The 17,261-nt window shown below is 36.7% G+C and overlaps 1 protein-coding gene across 3 annotated transcripts; it reads left to right on the top strand.

Annotated features, from left to right (window-relative positions):
* The first annotated feature begins 885 nt into the window (after nt 1-885).
* On the top strand, nt 886-17,245 carry LOC131941321 (calcium uptake protein 1, mitochondrial). 3 transcript variants are annotated; one of them, XM_059300525.1, is made up of 13 exons: nt 886-906; nt 2,396-2,708; nt 3,379-3,517; nt 3,642-3,801; nt 3,962-3,999; nt 11,070-11,090; nt 14,124-14,238; nt 14,379-14,461; nt 14,550-14,744; nt 15,073-15,210; nt 15,901-16,009; nt 16,168-16,257; nt 16,550-17,245. In XM_059300525.1, the coding sequence occupies exons 2-13, from the start codon at nt 2,404-2,406 to the stop codon at nt 16,696-16,698; spliced, it is 1,542 nt and encodes a 513-aa protein (XP_059156508.1). In that variant the 5' UTR covers nt 886-906; nt 2,396-2,403; the 3' UTR covers nt 16,699-17,245. The 3 variants fall into 3 exon arrangements, with proteins under 3 accessions (XP_059156508.1, XP_059156507.1, XP_059156509.1); XM_059300524.1 differs by lacking the exon at nt 886-906 and adding an exon at nt 1,111-1,262; XM_059300526.1 differs by lacking the exons at nt 886-906; nt 11,070-11,090 and adding an exon at nt 1,111-1,262.
* The last annotated feature ends 16 nt before the right edge of the window (nt 17,246-17,261 follow it).

The following is a 17,261-nucleotide window of genomic DNA, read 5'->3' as shown; positions in this document are numbered from 1 at the left end:
ACTTTTTCCTCTCCGGAGGAGGGAACTTTTTCTAATCTAAAAAGCGTTTAGCGTACAGTTTTTTTTTCAAGCATCTCTTCCGGTAGGGGCGAAGCCCCGCCCAGATTCTTCCTTTAGTTTGTATGATCTACAAATGCTACCAGTGTTTCTTTCAGACTTTTTCCTCCCCGGAGAGGGGTGGGGTTACTTAATTTTCGGGGGCGGGGGTAGAATTTTCTGGGAGGGTGCGTACACTGGAAAAAGTATATAATTATATTTCGTTGAATGGGACAGTAGTCATGTTTTAGAGGTTGTGTGGGGGGGGGGGGGAGTAGAGTTGCCTGAAAGAAACTCTAAATGCGACTTTTGTCATGAATGAGATTAGGTGCATGGTTTAGGGATATGCCTATGACTATATTTTGTATAAATTAAAGTACCGAGAAAATAGACAGCACTATCAACCTAGCGCCCGTTGTACCCTTCCTCAACGGGCCATTTTTCTCGTACTCAAGGTTTCTATGCGGTAGTGTGGGTAAACCCATATCCTGATATTTATGATCCCATGCAGTGCAGGCATTGTTTTACATTTAAATAACTCAATCTTAGAAAACAAGGTCACGCGTCTAAGAACATAGGACTGGTAACTCATTGATGAAACCCTTCTTACATATTTCGCCAGACTTTCTTCTATCCCCGCGGCAACGCGCGGAGACGGGTACGATAGTCTTACAGTATTGTAACAGATCGCGGCAGCGCGCAGGAAGGGTTCTCAAGTATGTTATGTTTGACAATTTAAAATAATATTTATCTGGACTTGTGTACACTGCATTCTTTTTTCATATAAGGCAGTGTCAAGCCTACCAGATTTGCAAAGCAAAACCAATTTTATTTTGTTCAAATGCTTTTAGTTTGATCGCTATTTTTTGTGTGTGAACTCAAATGGTTTTAAAATGTTTGATTTATATCTATTCACAAAAAGCTCAATATTTGTTTTAAGTAAGGTTAGACCTATTCTACTTGTTAGATTGGGGTCCGATCGCATTTTAATGATTTTATATATCTACTAATATACCGCAACATCTAGCTTTTTTTGAGTTATTTGATCCTTCGACATTTTGATCTGGTAACTCTCACAGGTGTAAAAATAAATAAACAAGAAAACAGAATCTAGAATCTAGATCTAGATTTTGATTCTGGATATTGAAATCCAGAGTATTCTAGAGTTTATAGTCTATAGGCCTAATATTCTAGACTGGATCTAGTCTACTAGACCAGAAACCAAGGTTGTTAAAAATATTGCTAAATGACGAAATTAACACATGGAATAACTCTAAGACTTAAGACATGACACTAGTAGACAACCAAGGCGTCCAACAAGGAGACTCCTACTCCTACACTAGTCCTACACTAGTACACTCCTACACTTACAACACTACACTGACACTCCACTCCTAGTCCTAGTCTAACTACTTAGAACTACTAAGTAACTAGATTACTAGATCTTCTTCTTCTCTAGTTACTCTAACTCTAGATCTAGTACTTAGAATACTTAGATCTAGAGATCTAGACTCTATTATTTAGTCTGACTAGTTTTTTTTAGTACTACTAGACTCTAGTAGTAGTACTAGTCAGTTAGTCAGACTAGTTTAGTAATGACTAGATCTAGATTCTAGTACTAGTACACTTACTAATCACAAATCAGATTATTAGACAGGTAATCTATCATTTTAGGTACGTAAAATCGCCCGCGACTAGATTCTAGTAATGTGAAAAACAGGTGACTCCCTTAAATTTTAATAATTATTTCACGTTTTGAGGAGGATTTATGTTTAGAAAAATAGAAAAATGTCTCCCTGTTTTATTTATGTACCTGGGATAATATTTAGAATCAACCCTTTGAATCCCAGTCAGAAACCCCTCCCCCCCCCCCCCCATTGTGTTTTTATTGTTTTCTGTGTATTTGAGACCAAATTATAAAGTTTTTAAAAATATTTGCATTATCTCCCTGCTGGACCATGAGATATCTATATCTATTAATCTAACATTCAATCTATGCTCAGCCGGGATATTATAGCAGTAATCTGTGTCACCTACAAATGGATTAAAAGTTTTATGGTGATCACCTATGTTTGTAAGAATTTGATAAATTTTTGGGGAGTGCATGACATCGCAAAGCCCAAATCAATCACATATATCCTGAAGTTAACTGTTAAACAATGATATTTGAGATAAATATTTACAATTTAAAAAATACAGTCAAGTCCCTTGAGAATTTTATATGTGCATGTTTTTTGTCTGTTTTCAAATGAACTGTTTACAGATTATTTTACACATTTCAATAATTATTCCACTTTTCATATTGTTTACAGATTATTTTACACATTTCAATAATTATTCCACTTTTCATATTTTTTAGGATTCAGAATGCTTACAATAAAGCATTTTTCTAAGGCTCAAGGCTCTTTATTGATTCATGTGTGCAACATAAATAAAAAAGCCTGTGCTCCTGCATATTTCTCACACTTGACAAGGAATGCAGTGGCCTTGAGCAATAAGTTAAGAAAAGAAAACCCCACTTATGTAAGCTGCATGCTGAAAAGCACTCAGCCCAAGTACAGGTTGCGTTACGCCAATTTTGGACATAAAGAGAGGGAGCTCTCTTGGCCTAACAAAGTGGTTTATATAGTTTTAATGGCTGGCATGGTCTTCACACTAGTTTTAGGCCTACTGTAAGTTAACTCACTGCTTTCTTATACAATAAAGTATGAAAAATATGATCATTTGTTTTTAAATCAGGTTTAAGGCAGATAAAATTGAACGAAATATTTAGATTACATTTTTTTAGCAGTTTTGGGTAAGTGAAAACAGTAAAACTGTAATGTTAATTTAGCTTTTTCTTTTGTTTGATCAGTTTTGGGTTAGTGAAAAGAGTAAAACTATTGTTAATTTAGCTTTTTCTTTTGTTTGATCAGTTTTGGGTTAGTGAAAAGAGTAAAACTAATGTTAATTCAGCTTTTTCTTTTGTTTGATCAGTTTTGGGTTAGTGAAAAGAGTAAAACTAATGTTAATTCAGCTTTTTCTTTTGTTTGATCAGTTTTGGGTTAGTGAAAAGAGTAAAACTAATGTTAATTCAGCTTTTTCTTTTGTTTGATCAGTTTTGGGTTAGTGAAAAGAGTAAAACTAATGTTAATTCAGCTTTTTCTTTTGTTTGATCAGTTTTGGGTTAGTGAAAAGAGTAAAACTAATGTTAATTCAGCTTTTTCTTTTGTTTGATCAGTTTTGGGTTAGTGAAAAGAGTAAAACTAATGTTAATTCAGCTTTTTCTTTTGTTTGATCAGTTTTGGGTTAGTGAAAAGAGTAAAACTAATGTTAATTCAGCTTTTTCTCTTGTTTGATCAGACCCTCAGACAAAGGTTTTCATAAAAGCACTAGTGTGAAGGCAGAATCTGTCACTCATACAACACATGAAGACTCTGAAGAGGAGTCTGGAGATGATGAGAAGAAAAAAAAGAAGAAAGTGGGGTTTCGAGATAGACGGGTGCGAACACTTGATTTATTCGTGTTTTATAATGTTAAAATATTAAAATGATAGCTTAAAGTTGTTTTTTTTAAAAACTTTTTTAGTTAAACACCTCTTACTCATTTGAATAAATTTTGTACAGATCATTGGATATGAAGATCGTATCCGAGCCTACTCCACACCTGATAAAATCTTTCGCTACTTTGCCACTTTAAAAGTAAACCAGGATGGGGACTGGGAGGTGTACATGACTCCAGAAGATTTTGTGCGTTCAATCACACCAGGCGTGAAGCAGCCTGAAGGTTAGTCCAGCTCTAGCTAACAATCAGTGCCATCTTAATGTGTTTCCACATGGAATCTGTGTTTCTGTCATAGAAAACAAACATCCCCAATGTTTAAACTTACACCAGTTTTAGTTTATATAAAGTAAAAAGGTTTTAAAAAGTTGATCATGTATTTCAGGTCTGGGACTTGATAGCTTTAAGAAATTTGATCCAACTGTAAGTATCTCCTCCCAATTGCTTTTGTCTGTCCATACAAAATTGTCATTTGATAAATATGTTAAACTACGCTACAGTTGAAGGTTAATAATTTTTTTAAAATGTGCATTAGCTTTTTAACAAATTTTTAAAGAGTGCTGAATACCATCAGCCACATTAGTGTTAGTTGTTAGTGACCAGATAAAGTTGTTAGTGGCCAGCTAAAGTTGTTAGTGGCCAGATAAAGTTGTTAGTGGCCAGCTAAAGTTGTTAGTGGCCAGATAAAGTTGTTAGTGGCCAGCTAAAGTTGTTAGTGGCCAGCTAAAGTTGTTAGTGGCCAGCTAAAGTTGTTAGTGGCCAGCTAAAGTTGTTAGTGGCCAGCTAAAGTTGTTAGTGGCCAGCTAAAGTTGTTAGTGGCCAGCTAAAGTTGTTAGTGGCCAGCTAAAGTTGTTAGTGGCCAGCTAAAGTTGTTAGTGGCCAGCTAAAGTTGTTAGTGGCCAGATAAAGTTGTTAGTGGCCAGCTAAAGTTGTTAGTGGCCAGCTAAAGTTGTTAGTGGCCAGCTAAAGTTGTTAGTGGCCAGCTAAAGTTGTTAGTGGCCAGCTAAAGTTGTTAGTGGCCAGCTAAAGTTGTTAGTGGCTGCTACAGCTAAAGTTGTTAGTGGCCAGCTAAAGTTGTTAGTGGCCAGATAAAGTTGTTAGTGGCCAGATAAAGTTGTTAGTGGCCAGCTAAAGTTGTTAGTGGCCAGCTAAAGTTGTTTGTTAGTGGCCAGCTAAAGTTGTTAGTGGCCAGCTAAAGTTGTTAGTGGCCAGCTAAAGTTGTTAGTGGCCAGCTAAAGTTGTTAGTGGCCAGCTAAAGTTGTTAGTGGCCAGATAAAGTTGTTAGTGGCCAGATAAAGTTGTTAGTGGCCAGCTAAAGTTGTTAGTGGCCAGCTAAAGTTGTTAGTGGCCAGCTAAAGTTGTTAGTGGCCAGCTAAAGTTGTTAGTGGCCAGCTAAAGTTGTTAGTGGTCAGCTAAAGTTGTTAGTGGCCAGCTAAAGTTGTTAGTGGCTGCTACAGCTAAAGTTGTTAGTGGCCAGCTAAAGTTGTTAGTGGCCAGCTAAAGTTGTTTGTTAGTGTCCAGCTAAAGTTGTTAGTGGCCAGCTAAAGTTGTTAGTGGCCAGCTAAAGTTGTTAGTGGCCAGCTAAAGTTGTTAGTGGCCAGCTAAAGTTGTTAGTGGCCAGCTAAAGTTGTTAGTGGCCAGCTAAAGTTGTTAGTGGCCAGATAAAGTTGTTAGTGGCCAGATAAAGTTGTTAGTGGCCAGATAAAGTTGTTAGTGGCCAGCTAAAGTTGTTAGTGGCCAGATAAAGTTGTTAGTGGCCAGCTAAAGTTGTTAGTGGCCAGCTAAAGTTGTTAGTGGCCAGCTAAAGTTGTTAGTGGCCAGCTAAAGTTGTTAGTGGCCAGCTAAAGTTGTTAGTGGCCAGATAAAGTTGTTAGTGGCCAGCTAAAGTTGTTAGTGGCCAGCTAAAGTTGTTAGTGGCCAGCTAAAGTTGTTAGTGGCCAGCTAAAGTTGTTAGTGGCCAGCTAAAGTTGTTAGTGGCCAGATAAAGTTGTTAGTGGCCAGCTAAAGTTGTTAGTGGCCAGCTAAAGTTGTTAGTGGCCAGCTAAAGTTGTTTGTTAGTGTCCAGCTAAAGTTGTTAGTGGCCAGCTAAAGTTGTTAGTGGCCAGCTAAAGTTGTTAGTGGCCAGCTAAAGTTGTTAGTGGCCAGCTAAAGTTGTTAGTGGCCAGATAAAGTTGTTAGTGGCCAGATAAAGTTGTTAGTGGCCAGATAAAGTTGTTAGTGGCCAGCTAAAGTTGTTAGTGGCCAGATAAAGTTGTTAGTGGCCAGCTAAAGTTGTTAGTGGCCAGCTAAAGTTGTTAGTGGCCAGCTAAAGTTGTTAGTGGCCAGCTAAAGTTGTTAGTGGCCAGCTAAAGTTGTTAGTGGCCAGATAAAGTTGTTAGTGGCCAGCTAAAGTTGTTAGTGGCCAGATAAAGTTGTTAGTGGCCAGCTAAAGTTGTTAGTGGCCAGCTAAAGTTGTTAGTGGCCAGCTAAAGTTGTTAGTGGCCAGATAAAGTTGTTAGTGGCCAGCTAAAGTTGTTAGTGGCCAGCTAAAGTTGTTAGTGGCCAGCTAAAGTTGTTAGTGGCCAGCTAAAGTTGTTAGTGGCCAGATAAAGTTGTTAGTGGCCAGCTAAAGTTGTTAGTGGCCAGCTAAAGTTGTTAATGGCCAGATAAAGTTGTTAGTGGCCAGCTAAAGTTGTTTGTTAGTGGCCAGCTAAAGTTGTTAGTGGCCAGATAAAGTTGTTAGTGGCCAGCTAAAGTTGTTAGTGGCCAGCTAAAGTTGTTAGTGGCCAGCTAAAGTTGTTAGTGGCCAGCTAAAGTTGTTAGTGGCCAGCTAAAGTTGTTAGTGGCCAGGCCAGCTAAAGTTGTTAGTGGCCAGCTAAAGTTGTTAGTGGCCAGCTAAAGTTGTTAGTGGCCAGCTAAAGTTGTTAGTGGCCAGCTAAAGTTGTTAGTGGCCAGCTAAAGTTGTTAGTGGCCAGCTAAAGTTGTTAGTGGCCAGCTAAAGTTGTTAGTGGCCAGCTAAAGTTGTTAGTGGCCAGCTAAAGTTGTTAGTGGCCAGCTAAAGTTGTTAGTGGCCAGCTAAAGTTGTTAGTGGCCAGCTAAAGTTGTTAGTGGCCAGCTAAAGTTGTTAGTGGCCAGCTAAAGTTGTTAGTGGCCAGATAAAGTTGTTAGTGGCCAGCTAAAGTTGTTAGTGGCCAGCTAAAGTTGTTAATGGCCAGATAAAGTTGTTAGTGGCCAGCTAAAGTTGTTAGTGGCCAGCTAAAGTTGTTAGTGGCCAGATAAAGTTGTTAGTGGCCAGCTAAAGTTGTTAGTGGCCAGCTAAAGTTGTTAGTGGCCAGCTAATGTTGTTAGTGGCCAGCTAAAGTTGTTAGTGGCCAGGCCAGCTAAAGTTGTTAGTGGCCAGCTAAAGTTGTTAGTGGCCAGCTAAAGTTGTTAGTGGCCAGCTAAAGTTGTTAGTGGCCAGCTAAAGTTGTTAGTGGCCAGCTAAAGTTGTTAGTGGCCAGCTAAAGTTGTTAGTGGCCAGCTAAAGTTGTTAGTGGCCAGCTAAAGTTGTTAGTGGCCAGCTAAAGTTGTTAGTGGCCAGCTAAAGTTGTTAGTGGCCAGCTAAAGTTGTTAGTGGCCAGCTAAAGTTGTTAGTGGCCAGCTAAAGTTGTTAGTGGCCAGCTAAAGTTGTTAGTGGCCAGCTAAAGTTGTTAGTGGCCAGCTAAAGTTGTTAGTGGCCAGCTAAAGTTGTTAGTGGCCAGCTAAAGTTGTTAGTGGCCAGCTAAAGTTGTTAGTGGCCAGCTAAAGTTGTTAGTGGCCAGATAAAGTTGTTAGTGGCCAGCTAAAGTTGTTAGTGGCCAGCTAAAGTTGTTAGTGGCCAGCTAAAGTTGTTAGTGGCCAGCTAAAGTTGTTAGTGGCCAGCTAAAGTTGTTAGTGGCCAGCTAAAGTTGTTAGTGGCCAGATAAAGTTGTTAGTGGCTGCTACAGCTAAAGTTGTTAGTGGCCAGCTAAAGTTGTTAGTGGCCAGATAAAGTTGTTAGTGGCCAGCTAAAGTTGTTAGTGGCCAGCTAAAGTTGTTAGTGGCCAGCTAAAGTTGTTTGTTAGTGGCCAGCTAAAGTTGTTAGTGGCCAGCTAAAGTTGTTAGTGGCCAGCTAAAGTTGTTAGTGGCCAGCTAAAGTTGTTAGTGGCCAGCTAAAGTTGTTAGTGGCCAGCTAAAGTTGTTAGTGGCCAGCTAAAGTTGTTAGTGGCCAGCTAAAGTTGTTAGTGGCCAGCTAAAGTTGTTAGTGGCCAGCTAAAGTTGTTAGTGGCCAGATAAAGTTGTTAGTGGCCAGCTAAAGTTGTTAGTGGCCAGCTAAAGTTGTTAATGGCCAGATAAAGTTGTTAGTGGCCAGCTAAAGTTGTTAGTGGCCAGATAAAGTTGTTAGTGGCCAGCTAAAGTTGTTAGTGGCCAGATAAAGTTGTTAGTGGCCAGCTAATGTTGTTAGTGGCCAGATAAAGTTGTTAGTGGCCAGCTAAAGTTGTTAGTGGCCAGGCCAGCTAAAGTTGTTAGTGGCCAGGCCAGCTAAAGTTGTTAGTGGCCAGCTAAAGTTGTTAGTGGCCAGATAAAGGTGTTAGTGGCCAGCTAAAGTTGTTAGAAGCTGTTACTGCTAAATTTGTTAAAAGCTGTTACAACTAAATTTGTTAGAAGCTGTTACTGCTAAATTTGTTAGAAGCTGTTACAGCTAAAGTTGTTAGTGGCTGCTACAGCTAAATTTGTTAGAAGCTGTTACTGCTAAAGTTGTTAGGGAAAACTGTTAGAGTGCAGCAAAAGAAGGCAAGCTGTTGCAGTGAGAACCATTTTTTTTAACATGAATGAGTTGGCCAGTTCAGGTCTCTCCACAGTTGGGCCCCCACACAATCAAACACGATTAGAAACAAATACAAACAGATTAGTTCATTGAAGCTGTTCTAAAGCTGAAAATTTATTTGCCTCTAAATAGTTGTTAAATTCTAACTTAAATTATTTTGTTGCTTTATTTTGTTTGTTGCCTTTCTAAACTTAAAAGTTTTCAATGAGGAGAAATGTTGTATGTGGTGGTAAAAACTGTTTTAGAAAATATCTTTTGTCATATCATGTTGTCAACTGACAGACAGCGCAGCCAACATGAGATATAGCCGCCCACTTAGCTTGTGTGACTGAAAACATGCACTACTCACCATAGAAGACAGTGTGCCTCTAACAAAAGCAATTTATAGTCTTGTGTTTGTCTTTTGGTAGTTGGCTCACATTTAGTCTAGTAGTAGACATGTGTTTGATGCTTATTAAAATAGATGTAGTTTTGGTTGCAGTGAAAAGAATTTGTGTGTGAATATATACATACATATATAAATATATATATATATATATACATATATACATACATATATATATATATATATATATATATATATATATATATATATATATATATATATATATATATATATATATAATATATTTAAACAATCACACATGTATATACATGCGAAAATGTGCATTTATTTTAAAAACAAAATTTGTTATTCTTTGATATGTGATACCAAGGTCTAGTGATGTTTGTTGTGACAAGTTTACACAATTTGTTGCTTTACTACACAAGTGATGATGTGCGTCTAGTGAAGTCAGTTATTGTGTCAGTCGTAACACTGTTTACAAATGCATCAAAACTAATTTTTTTTAATGCACTTTAACTTTTCTACGCAACACTCTTCTTTTATTAAAACTCTTGTTTCGGATGTCGGTTACCTCTGTTGATAATTTAAAAATCTCTCCTGCAAATCACCATGTCTGTGTCCTGTTTGACTGATCACATCGTGTTAAACCTTCTGAGCTGGTCTACATGTTTAGCTGTATAAAAAGTTTCAATCATCTGTTTGTAGTGATGTGTACTACTGAGTGTGTACATGTTCTGGCAGTACCACCCCATAGTTGAGTGTACACAAACTTGTCCCACCCCCCTTATATATTTAATCACAGGCTATCTTTGTCACAAGACGACTGAACACCACCCCAGCTGTCAAATATTTATCTCACTAGAAATTATGTGTCATCTTTTAGACCTGTAGTGTGTCCTCATGTTTTAGACCTGGCATAATTTTCTTATGTCTTACACCTTCTGCGTCCTCATGTTTTAGACCTCTGTGTTTTAGACATGTAGTGTGTCCTTATGCTTTAGACATGTAGTGTGTCTTTGTGCTTTAGACCTTCTGTGTGTCCTCATGTTTTAGACCTTCTGTGTCCTCATGTTTTAGACGTTTAGTGTGTCCTCATGTTTTAGATCTGCTGTGTGTCCTCATGTTTTAGACCTTCTGTGTCCTCATGTTTTAGATCTGCTGTGTGTCCTCATGTTTTAGACCTTCTGTGTCCTCATGTTTTAGACCTTCTGTGTCCTCATGTTTTAGATCTGCAGTGTGCCCTCATGTTTTAGATCTGCTGTGTGTCCTCATGTTTTAGACCTTCTGTGTCCTCATGTTTTAGACCTTCTGTGTCCTCATGTTTTAGACGTGCAGTGTGTCCTCATGTTTTAGACCTTCTGTGTCCTCATGTTTTAGACAATCTGTGTCCTCATGTTTTAGACCTTCTGTGTCCTCATGTTTTAGACAATCTGTGTCCTCATGTTTTAGACCTTCTGTGTCCTCATGTTTTAGACGTGCAGTGTGTCCTCATGTTTTAGACCTTCTGTGTCCTCATGTTTTAGATCTTCTGTGTCCTTATGTTTTAGACCTTCTGTGTGTCCTGTTTAGACCTTCTGTGTCCTCATGTTTTAGACAATCTGTGTCCTCATGTTTTAGACCTTCTGTGTCCTCATGTTTTAGACAATCTGTGTCCTCATGTTTTAGACCTTCTGTGTCCTCATGTTTTAGACGTGCAGTGTGTCCTCATGTTTTAGACCTTCTGTGTCCTCATGTTTTAGACAATCTGTATCCTCATGTTTTAGACGTGTAGTGTGTCCTCATGTTTTAGACGTGTAGTGTGTCCTCATGTTTTAGACCTGTGCCCTCATGTTTTAGATCTGCAGTGTGTCCTCATGTTTTAGACCTTCTGTGTCCTCAGGTTTTAGACCTTCTGTGTCCTCATGTTTTAGACCTTCTGTGTCCTCATGTTTTAGACAATCTGTGTCCTCATGTTTTAGACCTTCTGTGTCCTCATGTTTTAGACGTGCAGTGTGTCCTCATGTTTTAGACCTTCTGTGTCCTCATGTTTTAGACAATCTGTATCCTCATGTTTTAGACGTGTAGTGTGTCCTCATGTTTTAGACGTGTAGTGTGTCCTCATGTTTTAGACCTGTGCCCTCATGTTTTAGATCTGCAGTGTGTCCTCATGTTTTAGACCTTCTGTGTCCTCATGTTTTAGACGTGTAGTGTGTCCTCATGATTTAGACCTTCTGTGTCCTCATGTTTTAGATCTGCAGTGTGTCCTCATGTTTAGACGTGTAGTGTGTCCTCATGTTTTAGACCGTGTTTGGTTTGACTTTGAAATTTTATTTTCCACTCTGAACATGTTGACAAAAAAAATAGAAGGAAAAACTAGCAGACCTGGTGAGTCTTGTCAATCTTCATGTTTTATGGCTATTTATAGTCCATTCTAATCATAATCCAAACTATACAACAGCAAGCAAGGAAATTTGCTTGTCTTTTTATAACCCAAGCTTTTTTTTAACTCAACCTGTATACCTGAGATGTTGTTCTTTCTTTTGTTCTCAGCTTCTCACATTCAAACCTTTCCCCAGCCTCACCCTATTTGGTGTGAGCATGCTCTTTTATTCTCTGTGTTTAAGTGAGATCTAAGTAAGATAAGTCTTGTCCACATCCCGTATTGGGAGGCAATTGAACACATTGTCCAGTTATGAATAAGTAATAACAAGTGGGCATAGCTGAGTACATTTTTAGGACAATGGTAAGATAAGGGCTGTCCCAACATGGGCTAATCATCACTTAAATTAACTGACTTTATATTCATAGTTTAAAATGTTCCATAGATTAGTAGATATTCATAGAGAATTATTTTAAGATCAAATAACTAGTGTTTCTTTTAGGCATCTCTCCAAGGGTGTGTTGCCAGAGATTTGAACTGCTGCCCTTGAGAAAAATGTCTGAAATAAACCCTGCAATATTACTTTGTTTTTAAAATCCAGAAATCTACCTCTCCTAACCTTTTAACTTCTACTTATGGAAGGCGTTCAGTGGGGGACTAGTCAGCTGGTATTTATAGAGTTATCAAACCTTCTCACTTGATAGACTCAAGTGGTCAAGTAACAACAATTTTATTATTGTGTTGAAACAAACCTTCAAAATATTGCAAAATAAACTCTTGAGGTTGTACATACCTAGGGTCAGATTTAATTTTTTCTATTGCAATGTTAGTGTTAAAAATAAAGAATAGGTGTTGGATACAAATGATAAACATGCTTATTTCTTCATTTATTTGAAAAATCAGTTGATCGTGTAGTAGCTAGTGAATAAATGTGGTTGAGCTGTACAGCATTCAATGTTTCAAGCCTGTTTTTTTAGCTGTTTTTCTTGTATGATGAGATGCTGGTCAGCAGGATAGTTGGGTAGCTGTCCTAGCGCACCTAGAGTAGAATGTGACCTGTGTTGTCATGCACTATGTCTATAGCACATCTCATAGCTGCCAACACTTTCCTACCATTACCGCTTGTACTGATTGTTGTATTTTCTTAGGAGTCAGGTTTCTTCATTGTATTTTCATTGTATAACATAGTCGAACATGATTATCATACATTGCTTTTTTTCATCCATTTGTCAGTATTGTAAATTATTAAATTCATTTTTGTTTTCACTGCATTTTTAAGTAGATGAACAGAAAAAATAAGATTGTGTTTAAATATTTATTTCAGAAATTACTTTTGTCAGTTAAGACTGTCCAGCTGTCTGTCCTAATTTATCAGTTTAGGATGCCCAGCTGTCTGTCCTAATTTATCAGTTTAGGATGCCCAGCTGTCGGTCCTAATTTATCAGTTAAGACTGTCCAGCTGTCTGTCCTAATTTATCAGTTAAGACTGTCCAGCTGTCTGTCCTAATTTATCAACTGATACACAATTTTGATGTGAAGAAGAAAATTGAGGATTTTGTTTGTTAATAACTTGATCAATGAAGTGTTGTATATGAAATGATAATCAAAATGAGTCAGTATTTGACTTTAAGCGGGTGTAGATTAAACCTTCCACAAACACCTTTATAGCTCCAACAGCTCTCTCTATATGGATGTATTTTACAAATAATTTTATATTTACATATTTATTTTCTTACAAGTTTTTATTTTATTTTTTTAATTGAGCATAGTACAGACATATTGAGTATTGTGCTGAAGGGTTTACAGGTTTCTTTACTATATTTTATATTCATGTATACATACTTTGTTTATAAACTTACTGTTAGCAGGCTATCAATATATTCAGAATTGTTTTTACTTTTTAAAAATCTACACTTAGTGATTTAGACAAAGCCTTGTTGACTGCATTAAGTTTGACAATGTAAATTGATGAGTTTAGTTTGACAATATAATTGGATGAGTTTGGTTTGACAGTGTAATTGGATGATGTCTTGTTGAGGCTTTCCTTGACATAGTGCTCATCTACCCCATAGCTGATCATACTGCTCATCCATAGCTTCCAGAATTGAAAATATGTTTATTTCCTAGCAGTTTTCTAACAGAAATTGTGTAGCCAATCAGGAACATACTTTTGAAATTGTCTCGTCAATCAGGAATATACTTTAGAAATTGTCTGGCTAATCAGGAACACATGTTTGAGATTGTCTGGCCAATCAGGAATAACTTATTTTAACCCAGCATGAACTAATATAAAAGTTTTTTTGCTTGCTAAAACAGTTCTCCCCCCCCCCCCCACCCCAGTGGGTTTGATCTGGAGTGTTTACCACTAAACTAGGCAGATATTTAATGCCTTTTTGAGTCTAGTGTGTTGTTTTTATAAACCTGCTTGGTAAAATATAACAAAATATTTTGTAAGCCAGAACAAAGTATTGGATAAGCTGTAATCAAATAGTGTTATCATATTAATCACCCTTCATAAAAAAGTGCTCAGTTTAGCAGGCTAGAAAAGATGTTGAGCTAGAAGAAATTAGCTTGCTTGTTGTTATTCAAAACAATCAAAACCCACTAGAAAAAAAAATTCAACTAATATAATAAAAAGTTTGAAATAACCACATTTTTTTTTCCAACTTTATTTTTTTTTCTATTTGAATTTTTTTCTATGGTTAAAAAGTATGTAACATGTTAGAAATTGTAGTCCTCTAGCCAGAACATTTTTATATTTTAGAATAGTAAACAATTTTTTTTTACTTTTCTACTAAATTTACTGTGGGGTTTGTATACCTATTCTTCTGTAAAATAGTGGGCTTGGTAAAGAAGTATTAAAAATTAGCCTTTAAATCTCTTATAAAATACTTTACCATAGAGCTTTAATCGGCTTAGACATACATCAAACAAAATTTATTTTCCTAAAGTTTTATATCCATTTCATTACAAGAAAAATTTTTGGCTTAGGTATTTCAATGTTTAGTAGTTTATATTCATCTTTCACATTTGTTTAGCGCCAGGATAGAGAAATGGTTGGCATGCTTGAGAAAGACAGCATTTTCTACAAGCTTGGACAGTCTGGACTCATCTCATTTTCTGATTACATTTTCTTGCTTACTGTTCTCTCTAGTAAGTTTTCACAATCACTCAAATGGTTTCATTCGTGTACAAACTAGTTTTAGTTTTTTAACCTCTAGTTTTTAAACTCTGTTCTCATCTGTGTAATACTGTCTAGTTTTTGAACTGCTAGTTTTGAAATTTCTTCTCAGCTCCTCCCAGGAACTTTGAGATTGGATTTCGAATGTTTGATTTTAATGGTGATGGTGAAGTCGACCGTGAAGAATTCAGCAAGGTAATAAAAAGACTTAAATCTTTCAATATTAGCCTATTATTTGACATTCAGTTCAAGATTTTCAGGATTTATGCATTTTCTAATGCAGGTTCAAGAAATAATTAGGAACCAAACTTCAATAGGGATGAGACATCGCAACAATGCTAACAGTGGGAGTGTTGACCACGGCATGAGCTCAGCACTCACCTCCTACTTTTTCGGAGTGGATGGCTCAAAAAAACTGACAGTTTCAGAGTTCTTAGAATTCCAGAGGCAGCTCCACAGAGAAATTAATAAGATTGAGGTATATGTCAGTGTTGTTGATTACTAATGTGATAAGATTGAGGCCTATGTCAGTGTTGTTGATTATTAATGTGATAAGATTGAGGCCTATGTCAGCGTTGTTGATTGCTGATGTGCCTACACATTTTTTTTTGTTAAGGGTTTATTACTTGTTTGAACAACCAAATCATTTTGTAAACAGTGTCACCTCACCTGAATATGAAAGGCTTTGATATAACTGCTTTCCTTTTTCAAGCAGTTCTTGCTATTTTAAACCCATTCCCTTCCTGTTATTTTTGCTTCTAGACATTTTTCTATTCCCCCATCATAATCCATATTCTTGCAATTAGTTTGACAGGCATGCAGAAGATGATCTTCTCTCAGAGCGAGACTTTGGCAGTGTATTGCTGACCTATGCTGGCTTGCCTGACAGCAAAAAATCTAGAATGCTCAAGAGGGTTCGCAGGAAGTATAAAGAGGCACCTAAGGTAAGTTATGGGTGTATAAAATAGGAAGTATAAAGAGGCACCTAAGGTAAGTTATGGGTGTATAAAATAGGAAGTATAAAGAGGCACCTAAGGTAAGTTATGGGTGTATAAAATAGGAAGTATAAAGAGGCACCTAAGGTAAGTTATGGGTGTATAAAATAGGAAGTATAAAGAGGCACCTAAGGTAAGTTATGGGTGTATAAAATAGGAAGTATAAAGAGGCACCTAAGGTAAGTTATGGGTGTATAAAATAGGAAGTATAAAGAGGCACCTAAGGTAAGTTATGGGTGTATAAAATAGGAAGTATAAAGAGGCACCTAAGGTAAGTTATGGGTGTATAAAATAGGAAGTATAAAGAGGCACCTAAGGTAAGTTATGGGTGTATAAAATAGGAAGTATAAAGAGGCACCTAAGGTAAGTTATGGGTGTATAAAATAGGAAGTATAAAGAGGCACCTAAGGTAAGTTATGGGTGTATAAAATAGGAAATAGGAAGTATAAAGAGGTACCAAAGGTAAGTGAACTAAGTTATGGGTGTGTAAAATAGGAAGTATAAAGAGGCACCTAAGGTAAGTTGACTAAGTTATGAGTGTGTAAAAAAGTTAACAATCTTGACCCTTTTACCAAGATTTTTAGTGTGATTAAGATATTGTAAAGTAAAAAGTGTACAATTCTATTAATATATTTTCAGGGAATTACTTTTGAGGAATACTTGGCTTTCTGGAAGTTTCTCAAAAGCATCAATGATGTGGATACAGCCCTCAGCTTTTACCATTTAGCAGGAGTTTCTATTGACCAGGGTTAGCTGTCATCAACATTTTTAAAACTTATTTACCACAAATTTGACCCATGGATTAAAAATAATTAGAAACAAATGTCTCATAGTTTTTCTGGAGTAGGCTTTATTAGCATTATAGATAAGGAGGCATTAATGATTCAGTCCTGATTTATTTTTTAGAAACATTCAAGCATGTTGCAAAAACTGTGGCACTAGTAGAACTCTCTGATCATGTGATAGATGTTGTGTTCACCCTGTTTGATGAAAACAGTAAGTCCTGGTTGGCTGCCCTCATATTTATACTCTCATTACATTTTCACTTCTTTAGTTCACTTGAATCAGCATTTACTCTTGGGGGAAGTAGTGTAGTTAGATAATTTCCTGTTTGCTAATGGTGCAAAACCTAGCAGCATGTAAACAACCTTTTTAGTTAATTATTTTGCATGGCCATACATGTATGTAGATTTGACACATGGATAATTTCCACACTTAAGCAGATGAGCTTTTTTTCTCACATAGTCATATATTGTAAAAATCAGTACTGATATTTCTTCTTTGAAAGATGATGGGGAGCTGAGCAATAGAGAATTCGTATCTGTGATGAAAAGACGTGTGATGCGAGGCTTGGATCAACCAAAGGACACAGGCTTTGTGAAACTGATCAATGCTGTGGTCAAGTGTGCCACCTCTACCCACATCTACAGTGATTAGCTCCAACAGGCTCATTTTCAGTATCCAAAATATATTCCATTTGTCCTGACCTAGTGATACAACCTTTTTGTGTGTATATAGCTAAAGTATATCGCTTTATTTATCCATATGTAAATATATTCAGCCAACTGAAATTTTCTGAGTAGAAAATGTTTTTTATGCTCCGTCTAGTAGTTAGTCTTATGTTATTGAAAGAAATCTATGGTCAATCATTAACCCATAAGTCCTATGCACCGAAAAAGAACTGATCTATACTATTTTTCTTTCAATTTTACTTCTTGCTTTTTAAAATAAAATAATTTTATGATAAAAGATCTGCATATATTTTGTGTTATTTTTCAATGCATGTGGATTTTTAAAAAAAATAAGCAATTTTCCCTTTGCTTGGTCAGACTGCAAGTATGTTCACCTTCAGGACTGACAGGTCCTTGATTGTAGTTCAGATTTTTAAAAGGTAGAAAGATCAAGTTTCTGTGTACCTTCCTGCACTGATTTATATTTAACATTTCTGCTTAACTGATCAAAATAAAATTGACTCTTACCAATACTTTTGTTTTTATTAA

Source organism: Physella acuta, unplaced genomic scaffold (assembly GCF_028476545.2).
Source record: "Physella acuta isolate Inbredline_101_S28 unplaced genomic scaffold, ASM2847654v3 ptg000357l, whole genome shotgun sequence".
Classification (NCBI taxonomy): domain Eukaryota; kingdom Metazoa; phylum Mollusca; class Gastropoda; family Physidae; genus Physella; species Physella acuta.
This window is presented reverse-complemented; position numbering and strand designations above follow the sequence as displayed.